The sequence below is a fragment of the Oncorhynchus mykiss genome, chromosome 21, assembly GCF_057628025.1.
Source record: "Oncorhynchus mykiss isolate SJ-2025 chromosome 21, ASM5762802v1, whole genome shotgun sequence".
In the NCBI taxonomy this organism is placed as follows: Eukaryota; Metazoa; Chordata; class Actinopteri; order Salmoniformes; family Salmonidae; genus Oncorhynchus; species Oncorhynchus mykiss.
This window is the reverse complement of record NC_143042.1, coordinates 11,202,991-11,223,602: the sequence shown is the minus strand read 5'-3', so window position 1 is coordinate 11,223,602 and position 20,612 is coordinate 11,202,991. Positions and strand designations below refer to the sequence as shown.

Below are 20,612 nucleotides of genomic sequence, written 5' to 3'. Positions count from 1 at the left end.
GAGTCTGTTTCTGACCGTTTGAGCAGACACATGCACATTTGTGGCCTGCTGGAGGTCATTTTGCAGGGATCTGGCAGTGCTCCTCCTGGCACAAAGGCGGAGGTAGCGGTCCTGCTGCTGGGTTGTTGCCTCCTTTACGGCCTCCTCCACGTCTCCTGGTAGCGCCTCCATGCTCTGGACACTACGCTGACAGACACAGCAAACCTTCTTGCCACAGCTCGCATTGATGTCCCATCCTGGATGAGCTGCACTACCTGAGCCACTTGTGTGGGTTGTAGACTCCGTCTCATGCTACCACTAGAGTGAAAACACCGCCAGCATTCAAAAGTGACCAAAACATCAGCCAGGAAGCATAGGAACTGAGAAGTGGTCTGTGGTCACCACCTGCAGAACCACTCATTTATTGGGTGTGTCTTGCTAATTTCCTATAATTTCCACTTGTTGTCTATTCCATTTGCACAACAGCATGTGAAATTTGTCAATCAGTGTTGCTTCCTAAGTGGACAGTTTGATTTCACAGAAGTGTGATTGACTTGGAGTTACATTGGGTTGTTTAAGTGTTCCCTTTCTTTTTTTGAGCAGTGTATGTTTCTGAATGATGCACAATGTTGACGATATCACGAGCTGTGCAGATTACCGTTCGATTTGAGCAGGGTGCCCCTCACTCACGAGTTTGCCCAGTCACGTTACGAGCTATAGTCGGTTCAACCCGGACTGCTCAATCGAATCCCGTTAATATATAAGACTTGAACACTTTCAATTCAAGGGCATTCTGAAAGCCATCTTTCGGTGGGGCCAAGGTTTGTCTGTGTTGCATATCAAAACATAAAAAAAAGCACCAACGTGAAATGCAAAAAGTCAACTTCATTTTAAAATGCCATTTATGCCTTGAAATAAACTGTTGATAAAAACATTGGTATAAAATAATACAAAACCTGACTTTCTAAAACAACAGGGCTTGCTTGTAAAGGGGTAGTATTTGTTGGTGTGCAGCATGGTCTTCTATCAATTTAGGATTGTTGTTCCTTTCACCAGCTGCTTTCAGTATGTACAAAAATGGCTACCAACAGCACTCAGCAGACCCATAACTAGCATCCTCAAAATAACCAGGGTTAAGAAATTGACAGCAGATGTTGACACCGGAGGAGTGCTTTTTAATCCAAAATAGAGTGTGCTAAGAAAAGGACAGAGTAAACAGTTCCTTGCTGGAAGAACTCAAGGTCCTTGTGTAAAGAAACATGTGGGTTAATGGCTTGCCTCACTGAATTCCCCAAGCACCAACTTCCCAATGTCCCACTCACATATTGCAAAAGTATTTTCCATAGATTTACATCCTTGAGAGGTCAGCCGTTCAGGTCCACCCAGCGGGTTCTTTATTTGATTTCCTGTACACATTTGCGCCCTCTGGTGTATTTATGTGAGAAAGTGATGTGAGAATGTCTTTGCCCCATGTGTGGGGGTCATGAGTCAGGCGGTGTGGTCTGGCTGGGCCCTCCACTGCGAGTACGAAGTTGTGACTGAGCAATATCAGCCAGGGCGCTTTGGATCTTCTCCAGTAGCAAGTCCCCTCGGTATACCACCTCTTCGAGACGTGCCGCTGCATCATGATTCTCCTCCTCCAACTGCCGCAGACTGGCCACCTAGGGAGAGGGGCAGGGAATAAGATAAGAAAGATGAGAGGTGGTGAGGGGAAAAAGAGGGAGCGAAAAAAGTCAATAAAATCTCCATACAAAATGTATAGAAACTGTTATTTTATTTGAGCGTGAACTCATTGAAGTAATGTGTGCCAAAGTGAGAGTGGATAGTAAATAGTCCCATCTACACTTCTTATAAGGCGATTTACCAAAGCTATTTGTTTGTATGCCCGGGACAGGGCTATGGTAACCAATGCTAAGGATAGCCACTTACAAGTCTGACTTGGATTGCAACCAAAGTAGTTACAGATTCCAGCCAGTCCTCAACTGGCTCCATATGCTATTTCCAAAGTAAGAGTATAGCAATACAGAATTAGAATTGAACTATCGCCTTCACTTGAAAGTTGAAATCATTTTCAACATGGGAATGGCATTCTAGTTGGAGGTTTTCCACTCCTGTTGAATCACAGGAGTAAATTCAGCCTCCATACCTGTAGAGCTGCCGTGGACTCCTCACTAGGCAGTGAGTCAATCAGCACGTCCACATCCTTAGCTGTCCGGGCAATGAGTGCAGCAAAAAGTTGGGCATACTCTAGGGAAAGAAATAACAACCCCATTTCAAATTAAAGATGTAATCCGTAAACTTTTCATATGCAAATAGCGCTGTTAGGTCAAAGTCGTTATTTCCGTCAAATTGTATTATATTTATGCGACATAAGATTACATTTGTATCAGCAAGGTGTCTAAAATGATTTTCACATTGCTGGTGGCTAACAATGTAAGCAAATGACAAGTGTATGTCTTGAACTTGGGTCACCCTGTCCGAAGGCAAACACACTGTCCACTGCTCCAACTTGGGGAAGGTTGAACAGACTTACATTGGCTAGGTTCCTTATACAAACCCCTCAGAACTGGAAGCACTCCAACTTTCTTTCAAGTGCCTTCCTATGTCCATCCTTACCTCCAACAGCATCACAGGAGAGTACATCAGAGAAATAGAATCAAGGATTCTATTTCTGTAAAGTACAACCCACTTCTGACACCAGTGCATTGTTGGTTAAGGGCTTGTATGTAAGCATTTCACTGTAAGGTGACCTGTTGTTGTATTCGGCGCAAATAACATTTGCTTTGTAGCAAACGATGGGTGTAAGTCTTGAACTCAGGTTGCCCGGCGCAAAGGCACACATGCCCCGATGGTATCCCACTTGGATCTAATATGTGACATGTCCTTACCCTCAGTGGGGTTCGATGGCTGGTCCTTGTTGATTGCTGTCTGTATGTTGCCGAACGAAGCTGGCGGCGCACACTGCTGCAGCACCCCGATTGCATTGCAAAACTGATCAGCAAGCTGAAAGACATCAAAAACACGTCAGAAAAATATTGTCATGAGAGCATTTTGACCTAACACAAATATAAGACATTAAACAACGTGATTGTTAGGTAGCTAAAGTTAATTAGCTCAGCAAACCTTGCAACCGAGAAACGATAAAGAGAACTTAGCCAACTAGCTAGCTGTCATTATTCAGCCTAGTCCGCTTCCAAATACTAAGTCAGTCAATCTAAACGTGACATGACAATTTGCTGAGCATTAAAAAAAATGTGTGGGGTGTACTAATAGCTAAATGAAAAAAAAAATATCATACCGAATTGACTGCATCTTGAAGTTGCGTTAGCCTGTCCGCCATCTTTGTTGTTTCTCCTACTTCTCCTAAATTGGATTTCCGGGCAGACTAAATGTTTCTTAGCGTGTTGTTGCCACCCACAGGTTGGAGTACACAACGCACACAGTGAAAGAAATTCAAAGAAAGAAAACTGGAAAATTAGTATCAGAGGTATTAAGTAATGTAATCAGTATCTGATTGGGGAAAAGTGTCTGATAGACCTAGCTATCCTAACTGGAATATAGAAGGAGGGGAGGCTATTCAGATTGACCGCAGCGCTTGTAATCTAAAGAATCCGGAACGTGTTTATACATTTCCCAGACTGCAGCAGTAACAACGGGAAGTGTACCGCTTGGCTAAGGAGTTTCTCGCTAAAGTAAATCTACGAGTATTGGTTCGTTTTGTGTGTAATTTCACTTTTTTTCTGACAGCTAAGTATAGCAACTTTTCAGAAAATACAATACCAACATGAGACTCTTGCAGATTTTGTTTGCTTGTATTTTCAGTGACCGATTCACCTGATTTCCGTAGCATTTAACTAGCTACTGTAGCTAGCTAATCTTGTTGATTCGCTAGCTAGTATCTGACTGACAACTGTCTGTAACAACATCATTCCGATTGCGACAGCCAGTAGGTTGTCGTAATTATCAGCTAGCTAAAGTACCCTGTTAGAATACTTTGAAAACATCCTTTTGGTGTCCACTGGTCAGTCACTGGAAAAAGAGTCAAACTCTGAAGGTTAGCTGTATACCAGGGGCGTATTCATTACGTCGATTATATTGTGAAACGTTTCCCAAACGCAAGCAAACGGGGCGGGACCTTCCTTAAATTGTCCAGTAGAAACTCTTGTTTTTCTCTGTTTGCTTCTGTTTGGTTCTTAAAGGTAAAACTGTTTACGTAATGAATATGTCCCTGCTGACCGGGAGATTATGCGAGCTATTTAGGCAGTAAAGGTACATGAATGAGGGTCCAGGTCAAATCATGATGTTTAGTATTGTTTGGATATGGTGACTCTGTCAGGATTTTATTCCATGCATTTTGACAAGCTCATGTGCCAAGTATTTATGTAATGGATGCCAAGATGTAGCCTTGGATGCCAAGATGCAACTTTGCCTAAGAATCTTAAGTCTTCCTCTAAGTTACATTTGGACTGATTTGATAAATCTGGTTGGATCTCCCTCTAGTTTAGCACATACTTATACCAATCCAATACTTTCAAATCCTTGAGGGGCAGTGAGCAAGTGCACATTCTAGGGAGAAGGGGGAGAAATTGAATGATGTATTCATGTTTGGTGAGGCTTTGGAGCAGCATCTTAACCTTATTTTCCTTCCAGTGTACTTATTCAAACAGAGATGTCGTGTTCATTAGAAAATGTATTGTCAGACGCCAAGTCGCTGGTGGAAAGACTTCGCAACCATGACAATGCAGCGGAGGTACTTATCGAACAGACAACGTCCCTTAACAAGAGGGTGGAGGCCATGAAGCAGGTAATGCCAATGTCACTGGTGGTGCAGCTCTTTTGATTGGTGTTGGAAAGGGTACACACTTGCCTTTAACTGACCTTTATTGAGTTGACTGGAGTTCTGTGTATCTGTTTGCAGTATCAGGAGGAGATTGAGTCGCTGAACCGGGTAGCCCGGCATCGGCCCCGTTCCAGCCTCGTCATGGGCATCCAGCTGGAAAACCGTCAGATCCGTGACCTACAGCAGGAAAACAAAGGTAGAGCATTTATTGGTTTCATAACAGGCATATTACCAGTTGAAAAAGTACCCTGTCTGGATAAATCCATAGAAATGTGTGTATCTATATCTTCTCTCCCTGCAGAGTTGAGAACCTCCCTGGAGGAACACCAGTCTGCCATAGAGCTCATCATGACTAAATACAGGGAGCAGGTCTTCAGACTCCTCATGGCCAGTAAGAAGGACGATCCAGCCATCGTCAACCAATTAAAGGAGCAGCACACCACTGTGAGTGACCCACCCTCTTCTAGTGTCACATCGCACTCAGGAGCTACCCTTTCTTCTTGTATCGAAGAAGTTCAAAGCAAATATTTATATTGTTTCTATTCTATGACTCTGCAGGAAATGCAAGCGCACATAGAAAAGATCAACGAGATGGCTACGGTGATGAGGAAGGCCATCGAAGTGGACGAGGGGAGGTTGTGTGAAGATGAGGAGAGGATCAAGCAACTAGAGGTGAGTCACACCGGTTGTCTGTATTCTCACTGTTTACTAAAAGCATTTGACTGAGTACTAACAGTACTACTATTTCAAACATACTGTTAAAAATGTATGCATGTTTTTTTTTGAGCAGCTGGAGAACAGTGGTCTTCGTGAGCTGCTAGGGATCAGTCGAGAAGCCTTCCTAGTTCTGACGAGAGAGGAGGCCTCTGATAGCACATCCCTGTCTGCCCTGTTGACCAGCGCCGACATCAGCCTCCGGAAGAGTTAGGCCCACACCAGCACGAGCTTGGAGTGTGTGTGTATGCGCCCCCACCTTGTACAGACAATACCCCCCCAATCACCTACAGCCACACAGACTCCCAGAGTGCACTCAACAACGAACGATGCCCCAGGTCATACTGCCGCCCAACTGTCTCACTACATTGGAGGTATACAGTAGGAAGCCTCTGAGACAAATGGGAAAATCCTCCAGCAGTTTAGTCTGTCATGCATTTTTAGTCATGGCACGCATTGTGCTATATCTGATGAGCCTGTGGGGTTTTAAAGTGTGAATGAGTGAAAGTGCTGCTCTTGAATGACAATAAAACACTTGAAAGAAACATGTTAAAGTTTGGCCAGTGCCCTCCAGCTGAAACCCAGTGTTGGGAAAAACGTATGTGTGAACAGGACTATTGGACCTAATGGTTGCACCATGATACATCACAACTTCACTGATGACAAACGTTTGGGACAAGAGGAGCAGAGAAACGAACAAGTGATTTTTAGGAAAAACTATTTATCAAATTTCTCACACAACAAAACAAACACTGTAGACAAACAACCCATTTTAAAACAAGACATGGCACATGAAAAGGTAAGTACCTAAGAGCTGTAGTGAAAAATACTGAAAGGTAACCTTGACCTTTTAAGAAAGCTTCATCAGTAATCTTAGTGCATAGAAGCATTTCCTAGTGAGGAATTTCAACAGTATGGCTATAATTTTACAATGTCGGCGTCCTCACACCCCTGTGTGTTTTGGTTTGCAAACTGAGAAAAGTAGAAATGGCCATTTCTGCCTGCATTTCAGTCTTTCCCATCCTTGACATTGTAATCCTAATCTGAATCCTGTCAGGTGATTCTGCTAATCATAAAAGATCAATAAATTCCCTATAAAATTTTAATTCAACATCCTGTCGTGTGCAAATGGCGAGTATTTGGCGAGTATTCACAAAATCACTGGTTGGATATTACACTGCATGTGAGGATACCTTGTTGTTTTGCACAAGAGGGAAAATAATCTCAAATTATCTACTTAAATTTCAATATTACTGAACATTTGGAGGAAAAACTGACATTGGTCATGGAATGCATTAATAAACTATGTCATGTGACTGCAGGCAAACTCCTGTACACATCATTAATGCCTCAATAAGCCAGCTTTTCATACCAAAGCACATACTGGGTGGGTAATGAGAGAAATAACCTAAAGAAAAAGTCCCACAAAACACATATTGGACTACCTTAAAATTAGGAACCCCTAGGTTCATTTAGCAGCGGTGGCCCACCTCTGCTAAATTGTTGCCACCGCTGCAATAAATTGCCGAGACGCGCTTTTAAAGGGATAGTCGTTTGGTCAATGATTGCAGGTCTATGGGAACAGCTGGCAGGACATTATACTTACAATACTAGCAATGCACCCACCCAGCTACCCTTGCACCACTGCTAAAGAAAAGTCATAGGGGCAACACTGAAAATGCTTTACCAAACGAAAGCTGGCAATAGAGAACATAAACAGCAGGCCACCTGACAGAGCAATAGAGGCTGTGGCACTTGTTGTTTGTTCTTCCTGCTAGTGCTCAACACTTCAGGAAACCCCCCTTGGGTTGTGCCGTGGCGGAGATCTTTGTGGGCTATACTCGGCCTTGTCTCAGGATGGTAAGTTGGTGGTTGAAGACATCCCTCTAGTGGTGTGGGGGTTGTGCTTTGGCAAAGTGGGTGGGGTTATATCCTTCCTGTTTGGCCCTGTCCAGGGGTATCATCAGATGGGGCCACAGTGTCTCCTGACCCCTCCCGTCTCAGTCTCCAGTATTTATGCTGCAGTAGTTTATGTGTCGGGGGGCTAGGGTCAGTTTGTTATATCTGGAGTACTTCTCCTGTCTTATCCGGTGTCCTGTGTGAATTTAAGTATGCTATCTCTAATTCTCTCTTTCTCTCTCTCGGAGGACCTGAGCCCTAGGACCATGCCTCAGGACTACCTGGCATGATGACTCCTTGCTGTCCCCAGTCCACCTGGCCGTGCTGCTGCTCCAGTTTCAACTGTTCTGCCTGCGGCTATGGTATGACCTGACCTGTTCACCGGACGTGCTACCTGTCCCAGACCTATTATTTGACCATGCTGGTAATTTATTTGAACATCTTGACCATGTTCTGTTATAATCTCCACCCGGCACAGCCGGAAGAGGAAGAGGACTGGCCACCCCTCATAGCCTGGTTCCTCTCTAGGTTTCTTCCTAGGTTTTGGCCTTTCTAGGGAGTTTTTCCTAGCCAACGTGCTTCAACACCTGCATTGCTTGCTGTTTGGGGTTTTAGGCTGGGTTTCTATACAGCACTTTGAGATATCAGCTGATGTACGAAGGGCTATATAAATACATTTGATTTGATTTTGGCTATATCCCCATTTCCTATAAACGTCAGTGCTCAGGATCCACCTACACCTGCCACTTGTGGTTTATGATTTTAGAGTGCTATCAAACATGTCCCAGAAATCAAGAGAGGATACATTTTATGCTGCAAGTTCCCACCCATACCACTAATTGTTCGATTCAACAACTGTTTCGCAAAAAGGGTCCCCAAAACACATGCATATTTCAATATAAACATCGCTCATATTTCTTAAATGTAATTGTTCATATTTGTAAATAGAAAAAAACTTGTGGCCTCTAAATACACAGTTTTACAGAACATGGTGTAAAAGTGACAGTTTGCATACAAAAATGTTGACAAAACATTAAAAACAATTTGCAGCCATTGGAGCCAAAATGGGCATACCCAGAACTCCCTGACAGTGGTGTCATACCCATTAAAACTGGGGGGACATATGCCCTCCAATTTCAATGAGTGATATTAAGATAAACAAAGTATACTTACTTTTACACTAAAATGAATACCTACCTACCAAATGTTGCTGTCAAAGCCATTTCAAAAAGACTGTCTGCATGATGTGTCTGCATCTTACTCTTCCAAATGTTTTCTTGTGCTATTCAGTGGTACTAAAACACATATGTTGCCCGTACCGGTATGCTGTAACCCTAGTTGTTTAAAGGCACTGTGATGTAGTAGGGGAGATAGTGGCCAACTATTTTGGCACAATATTAAGTGGCAGTGGTAACAACTTCCTCAGTACCGTCTAAGAACATGCAGCCAAATACCACAAGACTGAGGAAGTGAATCAAATCATGCTTGAAAATAATATTTTGAAAATTCTCTGTGTGCACTTTTTGACAAAGTTCCTCCCCAGGCATATAAACACTACCTTAATGGACTGTTACCATCAAAGGCATGAAAACATACATAATCTGGAATAGAAAGACTCCAAACGCAATGGTGCTTCCCCTGTAGATAGAGAGCCCATGCCCCATAGCACCCTCCTAGTGGGGTGAATCTGTCTACCTGGCTGGGTAAAATGGGTGGGTTTAAAGGAGGAGGGGTGTGCACTCGCCAGCGGACTCTCTCCTGCCAGTCAGCTGTCGGGCACGGGCGAGGAGACGGGAAGGGAGTGAGGACGTGTGGTGGCTTGGGTCCAGAACGTTGGTCTTGCGGCGCTCCCGCTCTTGCAGCCACATGAGGTAAGGGCTGGGGGGGAAGAAGGACCGTGTGCGTTCCCGGTAGAGCTGTAGCACGATACCAGACACACCTAGAACCACCCACACTGTGATCATGATGAAATCTGGAAGACCAAGAGGACAAAAATATGTTAGGTTGAAAGGTCAAAATCAGGTGCACAACATAACCTGTAGGTTAAATAAAAGAAAACTCTCTGAAGTGATTTTACTCACCAATGTCCTGGAAAGGCACATCAGTAAAGGCCTTGCTGAAGTTGTCGTTGAGGAAGCGTTTGAGGATGTTAAGGGTGATGTAGGAGAGGCTGGTATATATGTAAGCATTCACAGCCAGCACCACAGCATAGGCTCCAGCTACACCACACGTAGTGATGTTACCCTGCAGACAGACAACACCCACACAGCAATTTTACCCAGAGGCTCCATTTCCACATTTGTCCTCCCAAATCTTTGAAAGCTCTAAGCCCTTCTTGAGTTTAAAGTGGGAGGGGACTATGGTGTTGAATTGGACAGCCACTGTAAAGAAAGTGCAGAGGGGTAGGGATCTACCTCTCTTGGCCAACGGACAAAGAAGAGCGGTACCACCACCACGATGCAGCTGAACGTCACCCAGAACACCACATTCGAACGGAACACCTGTATGTCACCTGAGGAAGTGATGAGAATGTTTTTACAACTTTGTTACAATACTTTCTGTGTCATACAACATTCAGCTGATTGAGCATTATCCTGCTTGAACTAGTCAATCAAATAAATAATAATCTGACAGGTGTTTTTTGGTTATTTTACCGACAGGCGTGAAGAAGACAATGGAGGAGATGAGGAACCCCAACATGAGACCGACGGCGACGACACAGGACATAACTGAGCCGAAGCGCCACCAGCTCATCACCAGGATAACTCCCCCCACTACGCCAATCACTGCTGTCAGGGTCAGGCGGACTGCAGGGAGGAAACACAGACACTTCTGTCAGGGTCAGATGGAGAGGGAGTTGGACAAATATCTTTATTTTTCATAGAGCCATAGAAGAATGAGAACCTGAGCTTCTGGCAGGGGGTCCAACTCAGACTGACCCCAAATAAATTAAAGCAAGTCCAGGAATTTCTCCATCAATTCTAAACTCAACTTCTCTACAGATAATTAAAGAATGTTAATCTATCTTTATACTAAACCATGTGTTCTTCAGCATGTTGGAACCCGTGCGCCAACTTAATTACTGGAATGGGCTTTTACAGTGAGATGTTTGTTCTATGCAGAAATGTGTTGTTTCACACTGAACTGTGTGTTGTGCACTGGGGAAGTTTCCCATTGCGTCCTGGATGAGTTCTGCCACCCATCCATCAGCTCCACCACTGACCAAATCACATTAGGGTTCGAGTGTGTAATTCTGAATTCAAACGCTCACCGCCATCCTCTATGACTAACACATATACAAGCCAACACTGACATATGCATATGGGGAGCACAAACACCCATGCAAGCCATTCTAGGTTTCTCCAAATCAAAATACACAAACTGTAAAATAAGCATAAAATGCATACGTGACATGTTTTGCTCTGCCTTTTAGATGGCATGTGAGGCGGCAGGTATCCTAGTGTTTAGAGTGTTGGGCCAGTAACCGAAATGTTGCTAGATCGAATCCCCGAGCTGACAAGGTATAAATCTGTTGTTCTGCCCATGAACAAGGCAGTTAACCCACTGTTCCTAGGCTGTCATTGTAAATAAGAATTTGTTCTTAACTTACTTGCCTAGTTAAACAAAGGTTAAATTAATTTTTAGAAATTAAATATCACTTATCTTCATACTGTAACAACTGTACTGACTTAGTACTGGCGAATCGGATTTCCCAGTTAATGAAACCAACAGGAGTTTCTTTCAACTGAGCTGACCTGATTGAATCACAGAAAAACTCTATGCTTTCAGGGGGCACCGACTGGAGCTTCCAAATTAAAATAGGATAATTTTTGGGGAAAATCATATTGATATGGCATGACTATCTAATTCGCATTTATGAAAGACCTGTGACGATTAATGCAATTTGTCTGGCCGCAAAGCCAGTTTATATGGCTAATTTCACTCCAAAATACTGTATGCTTTGGAGACGCATTAAAAACTACAGAGGGAGTACAGAGATAACTGAACAAGCATATGACCAAATAAACTGAAGACCAATATTTACTATAGAAAAAACACACAACATAATTAATGTCCTTATCAACCTGGCTGACAAGGTCTACAATCTTCTGTTCATTTGAAATCACTTGAACTTACTGTCATAGTCCAGTTTTGTAGTTCGTGTGATCAGGACAAAAAAAAGAAACGCTGCAAAGCCAAAGCCCATACAGAAGAGCTCTAAGAGAGAGGAAGATGGAGAGGGGAACAAGGGAGGAACGTTTAATACGGGAGAGCAACACAGTAAACACACATTTTCTAGCATGACATCTACGACTGGTTTCATAGACCCAGATTAAACCTGCTACTGAACTAAAAACACGACCAGCGAATAGTCTATTTATTATTTTTCTTTCACATTATTTTTGCCCATTATGTGGGAGCAACAGTTTTACAAAAAGACCTTTAACCTCCAGGCCATATTTTCAGTAGCTGGCTGGCATGAACTTTAAATGAGACTTGGACTTTCACAAACCATAAATAACTGGGATACAGCTAGTTGGGAGCGGCTATTTATTACTGGTGTTCTATAGGGAGGAAAAGCCCTCGACTTCCCAGACTTATCTTCCAGTGATGTAGTGGAAAACTTGGTAAGTCAACACTTGTTTCCCCCTACTCACCACATTTGAAGAAGCGGTGCCCAAAGAAGCACACGAAGAGGCCAGCTAAACCAGCGATGGTGAAGAAGATCCTTGTGGATATCTTCCCTAGAAGAAAAGAAAGTGCATCAGCCTTTAGTCATTCTGTCTTTCCCCATAGTTGGTCTAACTTGTTGTTGGTCTAACAAGAGACACTGTGTCGATTGTTTCTCTTTTTTCTCCTGCTCTGAAATTGCTTATTGCTCCATTACAGTGTGTTACTGTTGACAAGAGTTGACATATGGGTTCATAAGTCAGTTGCTAATCAAGATAGAGGCTGAAATCAGCTGACAACATATTCCCAGGGGACTGGTGTTGATCTTCCCTGGTCTTAAATGCATGCTGTCCTTCAAGGTGCATTCTATAAGATTTCCACGGAAATAGCCCTCAAGGTCTCAGCCAGAACGATTGCAGTACAGTAAACGTCTTCTGTGTAGAATGACATGATGCTCTTCTTCCACTCAACAACAAGTCTCATTGAATAAGGCCCCGGGAATTCAGACAGGAATACTCAGATATCTTTAGAAATGTCTCTATTATAGAAATATATTGACTGACGTTTCCCTGCAAAAAGACCCTTTTGACCCAGTGCTGATTGTCCCACTTACCCAGAGTGTCACAGCCATCCAAGGTGGAGGAGAAGCTGCAGGCGTAGGTGTGGACAGGGATATACGAGGAAGAGGTGTTAAGCACTGGGTCTCTGACTATGACAGAGTAGATGACACCCTGGCCCGGGATGGAGCTAAACACTACCTCTGTCTTATCATTGGATGATAGTGTCATGAGCTACAGGGAGAGAAAAAAAATTGAAATGCTCACCATACCATTACACCACAACCAGCAAGTTTACAGTCTACAATCCCAATCTGTATTTTTATACATGTCCATTTTGCACTACATTCACACTATTATCAACTCACCCTTTTCCCATGCTCTCTCATGGTCTGCACATTGGCCACACTCTGGATGCTGGTGATGAGGCTCTGCTCTGAAAGGTCACTCTCAGGCAGGAAGTACTGGTAGATGTCATAACTCAGGCGCCATCGAGTGTTTTCACCTACTTCAGTGTCACAGGCAGGCGGATTGGAGCCCCTGAGGAGGTTAAAACAGAGGTCAGTTCACAATGGATTCTGAAAGTTTGCTTTAAAGTACGAATGCGCATTTGGGGGAAACAGCACCACTGTTCGCCCCCCAGTGCCTTTGTTATTGTTTTGTTGATGAAAACAGAGCAGAGAAGAGTCCGGCTGCGGGGGGAAAAAAAAGTACACTGCATATTTGGCTGTTCTATCGTGTGTACAGTGATGTCAGATGAGAAAAACAGTGGTTGTTTACAGTAACTTCTTTGTTGTTGTAATATCCTAAACGGACATGGCACTTTCACCTATTAACGATTCTAGCTTTAAAACAGAAATGTTGTACATTTTTTTTATTTAAAAAATTCAACATTTTTCACAATGAAATAAGATGGCTCAGAAGGGCCGTCACAAATAATAATAACACAACAATATGAAACGGCAACGGAAAGGGCCGGAGTCTCCTTCTTTTTTAAAATACAATTCAGAGACTACGCAAAATAAGTGTCCCCATCACTTTTGTCTCATTCAAAATCTTTGAGACTCGTTTTTTGTTTCGCCACAGACCTCCCAGACCTCTTTGGTCTTTTGCTTTTTGAATCACTGCTTTTCAAAACCTATTTATTTTTGTTCCAGGTAAATTTAGATACAGTTCAGTCTACAGACCACAGGCCAATGTTACATTATAGCTTCTTGATGCAAAATAGGAAGATTGTGTGTGTGTGTGTGTGTGTGTGTTTTCCGCTCTGCAGTCTGCTTGGCCCTGACAGAATTTTGTGTGTGTTTCCACTCTGCGGTCCGTGTAATGCGAGTGAGTTGGTACTGTATGTGGAAATACTAAAAGCCAGCACTTCCCATATCCTGGTCACCAGATCTGTTTGGGATGTCTTGCCAACTCCTATGATCATTATCACACCATAGCCTGATTAATAGCAACAAAGTATTTTCTTTATTTACATAAGAAAATATCAATGATTTCCCTCTCCCAAAATGCTGAAGAGGTTGGTTTCCAATCACTGTACTTCGCCACTTGTGGGTAAATCTATTTTCTCTACTAAAGCACATTCCTAGCCAGAGCCCTGGCATTAAAACATTTCTTACTCTGCTTCCACCACAACGAAAGCCACACAAATGTAGGACAACACATAATGCACTCATAAGAATGCATTGTCTTTCAGTCACAGGACAATTTCTTTGGCTAATTGTTGACTTTTCACCAGGGTTAACTTTAAAACGAAAACATATGCAGAGTGTGCCCTGCCTCACATCTGTTTGCAGTGAGACAGAAGTGATTAAATCAAAGATGCTCATTCATAAACCCTCTAGTGTGTTGTTACCTTGAATATCCAATATTTGCAGGTGCAAAGCGGATAGTAGTCTCAAAAAGGTTGTAGTGGAGATAGACATTTGGGTCAATGTCCAGGTCAAACTCCAGATTACAAGCTCCAGGGACTGGGTCTGCAGAGAGAGAGAAAACACGTTATTAAAACCAGCCAATCAAGTTACTGTTTTTTCTTGAAGTCCATTGACAGTACAGTAGTAGCAGACTGTTGAGAGTTTGTACCATTGGTCTATGCAGATGGCTTACTGGTGACTGTGGTGAAGTTGTAGAGTGCAGATTACTCTACACAGATACAATCAGTTTGGTGGAAGACAAAACAGCTTTGAAATTTGTTCTCAGTTGACTATTTGTTTTGTTCAATAATCCACCTGACATACTTTGTTTTGGGGTTTGTTTGAAACAGGCTCCACATCTACAAGATACTCTTGCTATTGTTTTGACATGGTATATGGAGTGGTTAAAACAATGGTGGATTGAGGGTGAGTAGTGAGAGGTATAATATCCTGGAACACTAAAAGTGATGTAAGGCATTGACAGATAGTGGGAGGCCACCTAAAACTTAGAGGAATTGGTGGATTATTTTGGGAAGCGGAGATGGAAGGGCATACATACCAGAGCTGGTGTAGGGGAGGATGACCCCAGTGCCGGCCACAGAGTCACCATCAGGGGCCAGCAGGAACCAGGAGAGCTTGGTCTGACCGGGGATCAGGGGTGAGAGAAGGCCTGAGTCCACCGCTGTTAGAGAGAGGCCAATCCCTGGCATCTGCCCAAAGTAGTCAACCAGACAACCAGAAAATCACTCAAATAGTCAGTCAACAACACAGCCCTATTTCCATCCAACTCTGTCGCCAACCAAAGCCTGAAATCCCATGAAGACCTGTGTTCTAAAGCTCTAAGTCAGTATTTAGTTGATTTCAATGCACTGATTTGCCTGAAAGTTTCAGTTGCTCTCAATTTTCTATGTATCCTGGCAAATAATGTCTCCATTGTGAGTAACTCTAACGTAGTAGTTACCATACTACCACCATGTTATTACTGCTTTATTCAGTGCTGTAATGTAAAGTACTACTGAAAAGTGCACAGACGCCCGGCTGACCACCTCTTCACACCTAGCTGTAGGCTATACCTGCCAGATGGTTTTGACAGGCAGTGGAGAAAGAACGACTTGTAGTGATATTCACTTCCAGACGACACTCATTAACTGTCTACGCTGTGTTTGGTACATTTGCCCCTTAATAGTTGGGGACAGTTTTCATTGTTGACTTCACTACAGTCAGAGCATGTTTACTGCTTTAGCCTATTCCCACCATGACTTACAACTACTTTGAGTTACTTGTGTTATGACTACTTTGAGTTACGACTATTCTGAGTTACGACTACTTTGAGTTACTTGTGTTACGGTTACTTTGAGTTAGTTCAAAGCGTTTTCAGTAGAAAGAGGGAAAGGCGTTTAAAAAGGTTTCTATCAGCACCAAAGAGCTTGTGACCAGCCTAACACATGACCATAGCTCTACTCAGAGTGTCTGCAAATCTCACAAGACTCTGCCGCAAGTGGGTCACTAGAAACGGTGTGTGTGATAGGGTGATTGGCGATTGTTTCGTCACCCAACTCTCTGGGACCAAGGTCAGGATTGGTCAATCCATCTTACCCTTGCCTCATGCCTGTCTTCCTCCCATGATGAGCAACCAGCCTGGTTCCACATCATCTGACTTCCCTCCACAAGTCAGTAGACCAATCAGTGCCGATCATGTGTGTGAGTTTGTTTGTACGTGTTTGATAGGGCAATAGGTCATTTTGAATTAATGAACATTGACCTGAATTAGACTATTAGATACATCTATTTTACTGTGAGCGTGTGTGTTTGTGCGTGAGCCAGTGTCTTACCCTGGTGTAGGACAGCGTAGCATTGCTGTGCTGTGTGTGGAACTGGAGGGTGATAAAGGCCACGTCAAGGGGGATTCTGGAGACCACAGCCTGCACTGTCTCGTTCTCATTCACATTCACGTTCTGAAAGGTGTTGAACAGGAAAACCACCTGATCTGAGGGAGGAAATACATGTTACAGCATTATCCTCCCAGGCTATCCACAACCTGTTACTAGGTTTATTTATATACAGTGGTTCCTAAATTATTGACACCGTTAAAGATGAGCCAAAATGACTGTATAAAATCAAAAATTAAAATACAGAGCTACAGTATATTCTATGCTCAACAAATTTGGAAATGATATTGTTTTAAACTAATACAATTGCTCAGAAAGAGATTCTGTTTACTAGTAATACTTTTTTCTCAAAAAGGTAGTGGTAAAAAAGTATTGACACCGCTGTTTTCAATACCACTCAATACCTCACCTTGCAAGGATAAAATGTTTTATGAGTTGGCCACCCGTAAGTGTGAATGTCTTTCCAGTTCTGCTGTTCTGATTTCCATTGACGGCCCACTGATAAATCTCGCACAGGGTGCTGTGACTATGTGGTTACCCCTGTGGTTGTGACAACATCATCCAGGATGTGAGCCTATCGTTAAGTACATCTGAGAAGGACACCTTTAATCCGCAACATATACCAAAAAACAAGGCAGGCCAGATCCTCATACAACACAACTATTGTATTGTAACTACTGCGACACCAAATAGACTGCTGGTTGTTCTCACTGATTGTGTATTGCACATGCTTTCTTCACTTTCTACTCTCCCCATCCTTTGTACAGCCTTGTGTCTACTTTTCTGGTCTCCGTCTGTCCATACCTCCTGAATTGTCACCTGTCTTTCTCACCGGTCTCTTTTCTCTCTCTCTCTCTCTGTTGAATCTTCCAACACGTGATGGCTTGTCAGAGTACAAGAGTAATAGACTGAAAAAGAAGCATGACTGCCATGATGGGTTCTTTTCCATTCGTTTAACAAAAAAAACATAAGCAGCCAATTCCTAATGCTTGCTGCTTTCTCAAGCATTAAATATGTCAATGGCATCCAACCTGTCCACTAGGGCCAATCCAAAGATGCCTCACTAGCGGCCATTTCACTTGCAGTGTAATTAGCCCTACATTTCAATTATATGTAGTATTAAAGGAATTAGATTCCATGAGAGAAATATCTATTTTTTTTATGTTGTGCATACTGACATGGCAAGAGTGGGTGTATACAATCAGCATTTTATCCTATTTTTAGTGTAGCATTTACATAGCCTATACAACCTGGGTATGAAATTGAGTTAAAGATAACACTTTTTTTTTATACCATGAAAAATAATAGCCTTTTTTGAAATCTAAAGTAGTCTAATCTAAATCCAAACTAATTCCACATAACTATGTTACTGTTGAAGACATATTGAATAGTGTTTTGCTTCCACTTTTCCAGCAACTAGTACAACTGTCTTCACTTCATCATAACCCAAACAATAAGGATGTTTAAGTCCATTGTTTGTTTTTGTTGATATTTGAGTCTTTGTAAACAAACAATGCCATTTCAAAATACAACTAGTTAACGTTAGTCCATGTCGTCATGGACTATCAGCCCGTGCATCCACAGTTCCATCTATGAATTTGAGAGTGGTTCATATTTCTCCAGCCTCAATGTGAAGACTAACTACAACAATAGGTAACATCTCCAAACATAGGAATGGTTAACAATTCACTGAGTTAGTGGAGTTGATATCTCTGATTCAAAGAAGGCGTATGTATATATCTTCTTCATATAAAACAATAAGACGCTAGAGTATGAGTATGATTGGCTTTCAACCAGAAACCTTGATGTAATCTGAAAGTTATACAAATTAATCTCTTGCCAATTTTATTCTAAAATATTAAAAGCACGACTTACTTTCCACTTGTGCTACAACTCCATCACAGACCAAGACATATAAAAATATGTACATTAGCCAGGAGGACGGCATTTTCTTCAGGCCCACGTTCCTACTTCCTAGTCTGCTACATTCACTTGCAACACAGTTGCTGAGATATTCAATAAAGGCTTACAGGCCAGTGCAACATAGTGTGGCTACAAATTCGTTTTCATTGCTGTTGTTGCTTCCGCGGAACAACTCCAACCACGTCCGGTCGCTCAAACGTATTACGAATGTCAACTGCTGCAAGCCACTTCCTTTCTCCAGGAGACGTCAAAACAAACTGGGCAGGTCCCAATCCCTAGTCCTAGCGGGCGTTCCAGAGCACAGAGATTGTAACCTCGTGCTGGGTTTACATTTGCCCAATCACTGAACAAAGCAGCAACTGGGTGATTATCATGAAACCAGTTTTAAACATATCTGTAGCAAATTGATTTACAAAACCATAATGCATCTGAAAAAATCAACGATCATTCTAAGGACTAAGATGTATCATTTTTGGCAAAGTGTATATTTTAAATCGGTTTTTAACGTTCTACAGAATTTTGTACATTTTCATACCAAATTCTCATTACCGAAATGCATCCAGACTAAATTCTCGGGTCCAGATTGTATACAATTTTACTTTAGAAAACCAAACTTATTTGAATAAAACACAAAATATGTTGCTGTAGTTTGTCCATAAATCATCAAATGTAACACATGTTGACATTTACATTAAACTATCATATTTAGTTTTATTTACCTATGATGCATCATCTAGAGTTGTAGAGGTTAAGTTAATTGATTTAATTTCAATGCCTTCAGAATGAAGTTCTTATTCTCAATCACCCACTTTATGCAATTGACCTTTTCATTACAAAAACGGCTAAAACACTCAAATCGGAAAAAAACGTCTGATATAATTGTATAGCTTTTTTATAGTTTAATTTATTTTCAGTGTTATGTTTAACTCAGGCTTTTTTATTTGGCCAGAAATGTGAACAAAATATTAGAATGGTATTGGTTTATTACTTTTTTGGACTGTTACGGTAATGAGAATTTTGTGGAAATTTCGGTCAAATGCACAATATTTGATTTTTAAAAAAACATAAAAATAATTATGAAACAGATACATTGCCCTCAGAAAGTATTCACACACCTTGACTTTTTCCACATTTTGTTGTATTGCAGCCTGTTGTCTCTGGCCTACACACAATACCCCATATTTTCAAAGTGGAATGATATATATATATATATATATATATATATATATATATATATATCATTCCAACTCCTGGACAGTCTGTGGTGCAACAGTCTGTGGTGGATGGAGCGAGACATGATGTCCCAGATGTGCTCAATTGGATTCAGGTCTGGGGAACAGGTGGGCCAGTCCATAGCATCAATGCCTTCCTCTTGCAGGAACTGCTGACACACTCCAGCCACATGAGGTCTAGCATTGTCTTGCATTAGGAGGAACCCAGGGCCACCCGGACCAGCATATGGTCTCACAAGGGGTCTGAGGATCTCATCTCGGTACCTAATGGCAGTCAGGCTACCTCTGGCGAGCACATGGAGGGCTGTGCGGCCCCCCAAAGAAATGCCACCCCACACCATGACTGACCCACCGCCAAACCGGTCATGCTGGAGGATGTTGCAGGCAGCAGAACGTTCTCCACGGCGTCTCCAGACTCTGTCACGTCTGTCACATGTGCTCAGTGTGAACCTGCTTTCATCTGTGAAGAGCACAGGGCGCCAGTGGCGAATTTGCCAATCTTGGTGTTCTCTGGCAAATGCCAAATGTCCTGCACGGTGTTGGGCTGTAAGCTCAACCCCTACCTGTGGACGTCGGGCCCTCATACCACCCTCATGGAGTCTGTTTCTGACCGTTTGAGCAGACACATGCACATTTGTGGCCTGCTGGAGGTCATTTTGCAGGGCTCTGGCAGTGCTCCTCCTTCTCCTCCTTGCACAAAGGCGGAGGTAGCGGTCCTGCTGCTGGTTTGTTGCCCTCCTACGGCCTCCTCCATGTCTCCTGATGTACTGGCCTGTCTCCTGGTAGCGCCTCCATGCTTTGGACACTACGCTGACAGACACAGCAAACCTTCTTGCCACAGCTCGCATTGATGTGCCATCCTGGATGAGCTGCACTACCTGAGCCACTTGTGTGGGTTGTAGACTCCGTCTCATGCTACCACTAGAGTGAAAGCACCGCCAGCATTCAAAAGTGACCAAAACATCAGCCAGGAAGCATAGGAACTGAGAAGT

General features: G+C 42.7%; 3 protein-coding genes across 11 annotated transcripts; 1 reads left to right on the top strand and 2 right to left on the bottom strand.

Moving 5' to 3' along the window:
- Window positions 1–863: 863 nt before the first annotated feature.
- med21 (mediator complex subunit 21) lies at window positions 864–4,996 on the bottom strand. Of its 4 annotated transcripts, none has more exons than XM_036956486.2 (5): window positions 4,858–4,996; window positions 3,278–3,374; window positions 2,868–2,982; window positions 2,126–2,226; window positions 864–1,640 (listed from the first exon to the last, which is right to left on the bottom strand). In XM_036956486.2, the coding sequence occupies exons 2-5, from the start codon at window positions 3,317–3,319 to the stop codon at window positions 1,461–1,463; spliced, it is 438 nt and encodes a 145-aa protein (XP_036812381.2). In that variant the 5' UTR covers window positions 3,320–3,374; window positions 4,858–4,996; the 3' UTR covers window positions 864–1,460.
- LOC110499964 (FGFR1 oncogene partner 2 homolog) lies at window positions 3,290–8,123 on the top strand. 6 transcript variants are annotated; one of them, XM_021577031.3, is made up of 6 exons: window positions 3,290–3,671; window positions 4,630–4,783; window positions 4,898–5,015; window positions 5,121–5,263; window positions 5,378–5,491; window positions 5,610–8,123. In XM_021577031.3, exons 2-6 carry the CDS (start codon window positions 4,649–4,651, stop codon window positions 5,745–5,747), a joined length of 648 nt encoding a protein of 215 aa, XP_021432706.3. In that variant the 5' UTR covers window positions 3,290–3,671; window positions 4,630–4,648; the 3' UTR covers window positions 5,748–8,123. The 6 variants fall into 6 exon arrangements, with proteins under 6 accessions (XP_021432706.3, XP_090069851.1, XP_021432707.3 ...); XM_090213725.1 differs by having other exon boundaries at window positions 3,358–3,671; window positions 4,665–4,783; XM_021577032.3 differs by having other exon boundaries at window positions 3,378–3,689.
- Window positions 6,238–18,733, bottom strand: LOC110499963 (transmembrane 7 superfamily member 3). Its single transcript, XM_021577027.3, has 12 exons — window positions 18,341–18,733; window positions 16,409–16,563; window positions 15,136–15,286; window positions 14,519–14,639; window positions 13,029–13,200; window positions 12,717–12,894; window positions 12,091–12,177; window positions 11,570–11,650; window positions 10,087–10,239; window positions 9,847–9,944; window positions 9,514–9,676; window positions 6,238–9,404 (listed from the first exon to the last, which is right to left on the bottom strand). Exons 1-12 carry the CDS (start codon window positions 18,411–18,413, stop codon window positions 9,151–9,153), a joined length of 1,686 nt encoding a protein of 561 aa, XP_021432702.3. The 5' UTR covers window positions 18,414–18,733; the 3' UTR covers window positions 6,238–9,150.
- Window positions 18,734–20,612: the final 1,879 nt, after the last annotated feature.